Genomic DNA, 8,972 nt, shown 5'->3' with positions numbered 1-8,972 from the left:
CCCAGAGAGATCCTGCCCTGCAGCATGCAGCAGACTGCTGGCCCAGTCCTGGCTCCATGGGGTGCTGTGTGGGCCCAAGCAAGTTGACCAAACTCCCTGACGCTGAAATGAATCCTAGGTGGCCCAATTCCAGTAGCCATTATAGGACTGCCCTGCAGGGACAGTTAATTAACTCAGGAAAAGCAACCTAGCTCCAAGGTTAGCAACCAGGAGTTCCAGTTGATTCCATTAGTGCACCCCTTGAGGCATTCCCAAGCTGGAGTCTGGTGGAAGATGAGGCTCAGTGTGATTGGATGGAAGCACCAACCTATCAAGGAGAAGTCCCACCCACTCTGCCCTGTGCGTCTATAAAGGCGACGGGTGGCGGCCGCGGCACTCATTGAAGCCGCCAGTTGGGAGAGGAGCAGAGCCAGGCCGGTGCTCCCGAAGGCAGCAAGATGTTGCGAGCCACAGCTCCCTGCTGGTTCCCACCTGGATACCCAGAAGCTAAGAAGGTGGCCGAGGAGGCGGCCCTGGAGGCAAGAAGCCGCCAGTTGGGAGCGGAGCAGAGCCAGGCCGGTGCTCCCGAAGGCAGCAAGATGTTGCGAGCCACAGCTCCCTGCTGGTTCCCACCTGGATACCCAGAAGCTAAGAAGGTGGCCGAGGAGGCGGCCCTGGATGCAAGAAGCCGCCAGTTGGGAGCGGAGCAGAGCCAGGCCGGTGCTCCCGAAGGCAGCAAGATGTTGCGAGCCACAGCTCCCTGCTGGTTCCCACCTGGATACCCAGAAGCTAAGAAGGTGGCCGAGGAGGCGGCCCTCGAGGCTCCAGAATTCCCCCTGCCCTCTCATCAGCCTGCCCAGAGCTTCGGGCTCCGGGTGCCCCAGATGCACAACCAGGCCTCCGCATTTGTGGACATCCAGGCGGAGCCCCAGAACAGGGGTCCTGCGGTGCCCCCAGCGTGTCCCAAGGTGGTGACGGAGGCGTGCTACTTCCCTGCACAGAGGGGATCGGCCTGCTGCTTGCCAGCCGCCCCAAGGCTGACAGAGAGGCCCTCGGGAGTCCGCATCTCAGCCCCCAGGAAGAGGAAGACGATCGCCCAGTCTTCCAGCCCTTGCTTGGTCACAGGTTGCACAGATGCCAAGAGAACCCGCGTGGCCAGCAGCAGCCAACGCTCCAGTGGCTCCAAGGTCGGCAGACAGCCAGGGAAGACGCGCAACAGGTCAGGGATGGCATGCAAGACCACCACCACCATCAGCTCTAAGCGAATCGTCCGTCGTCCATCCTTACCGAGTTTGAAGAAACCTATTGTCCTCCGAAGGTCTGGGTGCCAAGTCCCCACCGTCCTCCGCCGAGGCTATCTCCAACTGTTCACCGAAGAGTGTCTCAAGTTCTGCGCCTCCAAGCAGGAGGCCGAGGAGAAGGCGCTGAACGAGGAGAAGGTGGCCTACGACTGCAGCCCCAACAAGAACAGGTACCTGAACGTGGTCCTGAACACCCTCAAGAGACTGAAGGGCCTGACCCCCAGCTCCATGCCGGGCCTCAGCAGGGCCGCCCTGTACAGCCGCCTCCAGGAGTTCCTGCTCAGCCAGGACCAGCTCGAGGAGAACGGCTACCCCTTCCCGCACCCCGAGCGGCCCGGAGGCGCCGTCCTCTTCACTGGCCAGGGGAAGGGGCCCGGCGACTCCTCCTGCAGGGTCTGCTGCCGTTGTGGCACCGAGTACCTGGTGTCCTCCTCGGGCCGCTGTGTACGCGACCAGTTGTGTTATTATCACTGGGGGCGGGTCCGCTCGAGCCAGGTGGCTGGAGGCCGGGTTAGCCAGTACACCTGCTGTGCAGCTGCTCCTGGCTCTGTGGGCTGCCAGGTGGCAAAGCAGCACGTGCGGGACGGCCGCAAGGACAGCCTCGATGGCTTCGTGGAGACCTTCAAGAAAGAGTTGTCCAGAGACGCTTATCCAGGAATCTACGCCTTGGACTGTGAGATGTGCTACACCACGCATGGCCTAGAGCTGACCCGCGTCACCGTGGTGGACGCCGACATGCGAGTGGTGTACGACACCTTCGTCAAGCCCGACAACGAGATCGTGGACTACAACACCAGGTTTTCCGGAGTCACCGAGGCCGACGTCGCCAAGACGAGCATCACCTTGCCCCAAGTGCAAGCCATCCTGCTGAGCTTTTTCAGCGCCCAAACCATCCTCATCGGGCACAGCCTGGAGAGCGATCTGCTGGCCCTGAAGCTCATCCACAGCACCGTGGTGGACACGGCCGTGCTCTTCCCGCACTACCTGGGTTTCCCCTACAAGCGTTCCCTCAGGAATCTCGCGGCCGACTACCTGGGACAGATCATCCAGGACAGCCAGGACGGCCACAACTCCAGCGAGGACGCAAACGCCTGCCTGCAGCTGGTGATGTGGAAGGTCCGACAGCGCGCCCAGATCCAGCCACGCCACCGGTCCGCCTCTCCCGCCGCCCTGGCCTGTCCTTGGCCCCAGGCCCCTTCCACAACCGCCATCAGTCCTGAGAGCTCACCCTGTCCACCTCGCCGCAAGGCCAAAGAAACCGGAGCAGTCGACGGCAGGAGAGGGCAAAAAGCCAAGAGTAACCCCAACCGGCCACTCCCAGTCCCCCGGAATCCCTGCCGCGGACCCTCGGGCCTGTCCCCATCCCTCTGCCCTTCCCAGACCTCTGGCCTTCCACTAATCGCCTCCCGCAGCACCGAGCCGCCACTCCCAGTCCCCCGAGTCCCTGCCGCGCCCCCTCGCGCCTGTCCACATCCCTCTGCCCATCCGAGACCTCTGTCCTTACACCACTAGCCACCCCACGTGGGACTTCCATGGCCTCTGAGTACAAGGCCAGCCCCCCGGCCCACCAGCTTTCTGAATGTGTGCTTACCTGTTTTTCTCGAGAGGCACCACAGTGAGGTGGGTGAAGCACTTAGGCTCTGGAGTTAGATATCTGGGTTCAAGGCCAAATTCCACCACTTACTAGGTTTCTAATATTGCACAGATAATGTCTTTGCGCTTCTACCTTTTGATCTTTAAAGTGTGATCAAAAGAGACTTAGACTCCCACATCATAATCATGGGAAACTTTAACAGCCCTCTGTAAACATTAGACAGACCAACGAGACAGAAATCTAAAAAGGATATCCAGGAATTGAACTCAGCTCTGCACCAAGCGGACCTAGGAGACATCTACAGAACGCTCCACCCCAAATCCACAGAATATACATGCTTCTCAGCACCACATCACACTTATTTCCACATTGACCACATAGTTGGAAGTAAAGCACTCCTCAGTAAATGTAAAATAACAGAAATTACTACAAACGGTCTCTCAGACCACATTGCAATCAAAGTAGACCTCAGGATAAAGAAACTCACTCAAAACCGCTCAACTGCATGGAAACCGGACACCCTGCTCCTTAATGAGTACTGGGTACATAACGAAATGAAGGGAGAAAGAAAGATATTCTCTGAAACCAATGAAAACAAAGGCACAACATACCAGAATCTCTGCGTCACATTTAAAGCAGTGTGTAGAGGGAAATTTATAGCACTAATTGCCCACGAGAGAAAGCAGGAAAAATCAAAAATGCATACCCTAACATCACCATTAAAAGAATGAGAGAAGCAAGAGCAAACACATTCAAAAACTAGCAGAAGGCAAGAAATAACTAAGATCCGAGCAGAACTGATGGAGATAGAGACACAATAAACCCTTCAACAAATCAATGAATCCAGGAGCGGGTTTTTTGCAGTGATCAACAAAATTGATAGAGCACTAGCAAGACTAAGAAAGAAGAAAAGAAAGAAGAATCAAACAGATGCAGTAAAAAATGATAAAGGGGATATCACCACCGATCCCACAGAAATACAAACTACCATCAGACAATACTATCAGCACCTCTAAGCTAATGAACTAGAAAATCTAGAAGAAATGGATAAATTCCTGGACGCATACAACCTCCCCAGAGTAAACCAGGAAGAAGTTGAATGCCTGAGTAGACCACTAACAGGCTCTGAAATTGAGGCAATAATTAACAGCCTATCAAGCAATAAAACTCCAGGACCAGACGGATTCACAGCCGAATTCTACCAGAAGGACAAGGAGGAGCTGGTACCATGCCTTCTGAAACTATTCCAATCAACAGAAAAAGAGGGAATCCTCCCTCACTCATTTCATGAGGCCGGCATCATCCTGATCCCAAAGCCTGAGAGAGACACAACCCAAAAAGAGAATTTTAGGCCTATGTCCCTGAGGAACATCGATGGGAAAATCCTCCATAAAATACTGGAAAACCGAATCCAGCAGCACATCAAAGAGCTTATCCATCATGATGAAGTGGGCTTCATCCCTGACATGCAAGGCTGGTCCAACATATGCAAAACAATAAACATAATCCAGCGTATAATCAGGACCAAAGACAGAAACCACGTGATTATCTCAACAGATGCAGAAAAGGCCTTCGACAAAATTCAACAGCCCTTCATGCCAAAAACTCTCAATAAATTAGGTATTGATGGGACATCTCCCAAAATAATACGGGCTATTTAGGGCAAACCCACAGCCAATATCATACTGAATGGGCAAAAAGTGGAAGCATTCCCTTTGCAAACTGCCACAAGACAGGGATGCCCTCTCTCACCACTCCTATTCAACATAGTGTTGGAACTTCTGCCCAGGGCAATCAGGCAGGAGAAAGAAATAAAGAGAAATCAATTAGGAAAAGAGGAAGTCAAATTGTCCCTGTTTGCAGATGACATGATTGAATATTTAGAAAACCCCATCGTCTCAGTCCAAAATCTCCTTAAGCTGATAAGCAACTTCAGCAAAGTCTCAGGATACAAAATCGAGGTGCAAAAATCACAAGCATTCTTATACACCAATAAGAGGCAAACAGAGAGCCAAATCATGAGTGAGCTCCCATTCACAATTGCTTCAAAGAGAATAAAATGCCTAGGAATCCAACTAACAAGGGATGTGAAGGACCTCTTCAAGGAGAACTACAAAGCATTGCTCCACGAACTAAAAGAGGAGACAAACAAATGGAAGAATATTCCACCATCACGGATTGGAAGAATCAATATCGTGAAAATGGCCATACTGCCCAAGGTAAATTATAGATTCAATGCCATCCCCATCAAACTACCAATGACTTTCTTCACAGAACTGGAAAAAACTGCTTTAAAGCTCATATGGAACCACAAAACGGCCCCCACTGCCAACATAATCCTAAGCCAAAAGAACAAAGATGGAGGCATCAAGCTGTCCGACTTCAAGCTACAGTAGAAGGCTACAGTAACCAAAGAGCATGCTATCGGTTGCCGTTTTGGTTACCGTAGACCAATGGAACAGAATAGAGCCCTCAGAAATAATACGACACATCTACAACCATCTGATCTTTGACAAACCTGACAAAAACAAGAAATGGGGAAAGGATTCCCTATTTAAAAAAATGGTGCTGGGAAAACAGGCTAGCCATATGTCGAAAGCTGATATCGGATCCCTTCCTTACACCTTGTACAAAAATTAATTCAAGACAGATGAAAGACTTAAATGTTAGATCTTAAACCATACAAACCCTAGGAGAAAACCCAGCCAATACCATTGAGGACAAAGGCATGGGCAAGGACCTCATGTCTAAAACGCCAAAAGCAATGGCAACGAAAGCCAACATTGACAAACAGCATCTAATTACACTAAAGACGTTCTGCATAGCTAAAGAAACTCCCATGAGAGTGAACAGGCATCCTGCAGAAAGGGAGAACATTTTTGCAATCTACTCATCTGACAAAAGGCTAATATCCAGAATCTACTAAGACCTCAAACAGAGTTACAAGAAAAACCAAACAAGCCCATCAACAAGTGGGGGAAGGATATGAAGAGACACTTCTCAAAAGAAGACATTTATGCAGCCAACAGACACATGAAAAAATGCTCATCAAAACTGGCCATCAGAGAAATGCAAATCAAATCCGCAATGAGATATCATCTCACACCAGTTAGAATAGCGATCATTAAAAAGTCAGGAAACAACAGGTGCTGGAGAGGTAGTGGACAAATAGGAACACTTTTACACTGTTGGTGGGACTGTAAACTAGTTCAACGGTAGTGGAAGATAGTGTGGCGAATCCTCAAGGATCTCGAAATAGAAATACCATTTGACCCAGCCATCCCATTGCTGGGTATATATACCCATAGGATTAGAAATCATGCTTCTGAAAGGACACACGCAGACGTATGTTTATTGCGGCACCATTCACAGTAGCAAAGACTTGGAACCAACCCAGATGTCCATCAATGATAGACTGGATTAAGAAAATGTGGCACAAATACACCATGGAATACTATGCAGCCATGAAAAAGCATGAGTTCATCCCCTTTGGAGGGACACGGAGGAAGCTGGAAACCATCATTCTTAGCAAACTATCGCAAGGACAAAGAAAGCAAACACCGCATGTTCTCATTCATAGGTGGGAATTGAAGTATGAGAACGCTTGGACACAGAAAGGGGAACATCACACACCGGGGCCTGTCATGGGCGGGGGGAGGGGGAGGGATAGCATTAAGAGATATACCTAATGTAAATGACTAGTGAATGGGTGCAACACACCAACCAGGTGAATCTTGGAAGGCAAAAGCTACTGAATTTAGCGAATTTGTGGAGGCATTCCCAGAAATCAGCCAGGTGAAGTATCACACAACCGAAGACTGCACAACTCCTGTAAGGCAGCACGATGCGGCAAACCCAGACGGCCACTCTTCTCACCCCTCCTCCGTTGGCTGTTCTGGGTAATGAGGTTCAAAAGTCACCTAGGCAACTGCCAAAATAGCTGAAATGGAGTAAGGGCTTCAGGCTGGTGACTAGCAGAGGTCCACCTGACCCCCGTAAGCTGCTGAACAAGAAGGGCTGCCAGAAATGTCCCCCTAGGGAATTTGGTGGAGACGAAGACCCGCTCACTGGACAAGGGTTCCTCCCAGGAGACGCCCGAGCGGAAGAAACGGGCTGTGAGCCACGCCCTTTCACCCTCCGCTACCCCGCCCTGGGCTGGTGAAGGTGCGCGTAAGGATGAGGACTACTGAGCCCTGAAGAAATAAATCCTTCCCCTTTGACCCCAAGGAGGATTGCCTGTGAGGATCTTCAACGAGTCTACCCGTGTCTAGACACGGGAGCAGGTCTGTCCGGCACAGCACCTCCCTCAAGGAGGAGAAGAGTGAGGAGAAAGGAAACTCAAGTCTGACCATTCTGTCCTGGGAGAGAAGAGGAGGATCTCATCTCTCATCTGTCCAAGCAAGGCAAGGAGACTTTCTCTCATCTTTCCAAGCAAGGCAAGGAGACTTTGTATAATTAGGAAACAAAAAGAATTTAGAAGGAATGAAAGCAGCCCGTAAGGTGCATTCCTAAGGACTGCCCATTGAAACTGACACAATTGCCCTTGTTTGATGAGAGGAATGAGCAGAGCACTGAGGTGGTGAACAGGGATCTAGTGAGACTTTCCCAGCATGTTTCTACCAAAGCTTTCTCTAAGCTTCTCGGAACACTCTCCTAATAAGCAGATGTTTGGCCCTTCAGAAAGTCAACAAGCAAAATGCCTTGAGTGTCCCAAAACACTGATGCCATGATGTTGGCTCCTGACTGGCCTCCTTTTCCTTTGACTGGACCACTGCCACCTCTCGGTAGCCGTCGCTTTGATGATGCTTTGCCTTCGAGGTCATATTGGTAAAGCCATGTTCCAACTTCCGGTTACAATTTGTCAGAGGGATGCGTCAGGATCGTGATCCCTCCTGTTTAAAATTTCCACTGATAGCTCTCGTCGTAACTGCAGCTGATCTGGGCACAGTGGTTTTCACAGCCACTGCAGGATTCATCTCCCACATCTTCTCACCTCTTCTTGAAACAAGCTATACATTCGTAAAGAGTTCATTTCTTTGGGGTAGTGTCCTTAGAAGCTTTTGTGAAAACATCAATGATTTCTTCATTCTTCCACCCAAGCTTCACCAGAAATTTGATGTTTGCTCTTGCTGCAATTTTCGTGGAATTCATGTTGCTCTGATAGGAGTCCTTTTCAGTGGATGTCTCATCCTTCTCAGTGCCTCAAACTCGATCTAGTTCAGAAAGGTTATAAGAAGTTCGGACAAGTTTATTTGAGTGCAAACCAGTGGAAACCCATGCATAGTTTCTTCACCATGTGCATTTTCTATGAACCTTTTGAAGAACCCCTGTGTTGAACATTGCCCAAGTCGTGGGAGAGAAGTGGGTGCGGTCCACTTCCTGTCCTCAATTTGCCCGCAGCGGAGGAGTGCAGAGAGCAGGGAAACGCAACCCCAGAGAGATCCTGCCCTGCAGCATGCAGCAGACTGCTGGCCCAGTCCTGGCTCCATGGGGTGCTGTGTGGGCCCAAGCAAGTTGACCAAACTCCCTGACGCTGAAATGAATCCTAGGTGGCCCAATTCCAGTAGCCATTATAGGACTGCCCTGCAGGGACAGTTAATTAACTCAGGAAAAGCAACCTAGCTCCAAGGTTATCAACCAGAGGTTCCAGTTGATTCCATTAGTGCACCCCTTGAGGCATTCCCAAGCTGGAGTCTGGTGGAAGATGAGGCTCAGTGTGATTGGATGGAAGCAGCAACCTATCAAGGAGAAGTCCCACCCACTCTGCCCTGTGCGTCTATAAAGGCGACGGGTGGCGGCCGCGGCACTCATTGAAGCCGCCAGTTGGGAGAGGAGCAGAGCCAGGCCGGTGCTCCCGAAGGCAGCAAGATGTTGCGAGCCACAGCTCCCTGCTGGTTCCCACCTGGATACCCAGAAGCTAAGAAGGTGGCCGAGGAGGCGGCCCTGGAGGCAAGAAGCCGCCAGTTGGGAGCGGAGCAGAGCCAGGCCGGTGCTCCCGAAGGCAGCAAGATGTTGCGAGCCACAGCTCCCTGCTGGTTCCCACCTGGATACCCAGAAGCTAAGAAGGTGGCCGAGGAGGCGGCCCTGGAGGCAAGAAG

General features: G+C 51.1%; 1 protein-coding gene across 1 annotated transcript; it reads left to right on the top strand.

Annotated features, from left to right (window-relative positions):
• Positions 1 to 719: 719 nt before the first annotated feature.
• LOC134730918 (exonuclease GOR-like) lies at positions 720 to 2,456 on the top strand (the record flags this gene model as incomplete). The annotated part of the gene is made up of 1 exon (XM_063606592.1): positions 720 to 2,456. A coding segment is annotated over exon 1 (1,737 nt), but the record flags the coding sequence as incomplete, so codon positions are not given.
• Between the last annotated feature and the right edge of the window lie 6,516 nt (positions 2,457 to 8,972).

This window comes from Pan paniscus, chromosome 7, assembly GCF_029289425.2.
Source record: "Pan paniscus chromosome 7, NHGRI_mPanPan1-v2.0_pri, whole genome shotgun sequence".
Taxonomy (NCBI): domain Eukaryota; kingdom Metazoa; phylum Chordata; class Mammalia; order Primates; family Hominidae; genus Pan; species Pan paniscus.
This window is presented reverse-complemented; position numbering and strand designations above follow the sequence as displayed.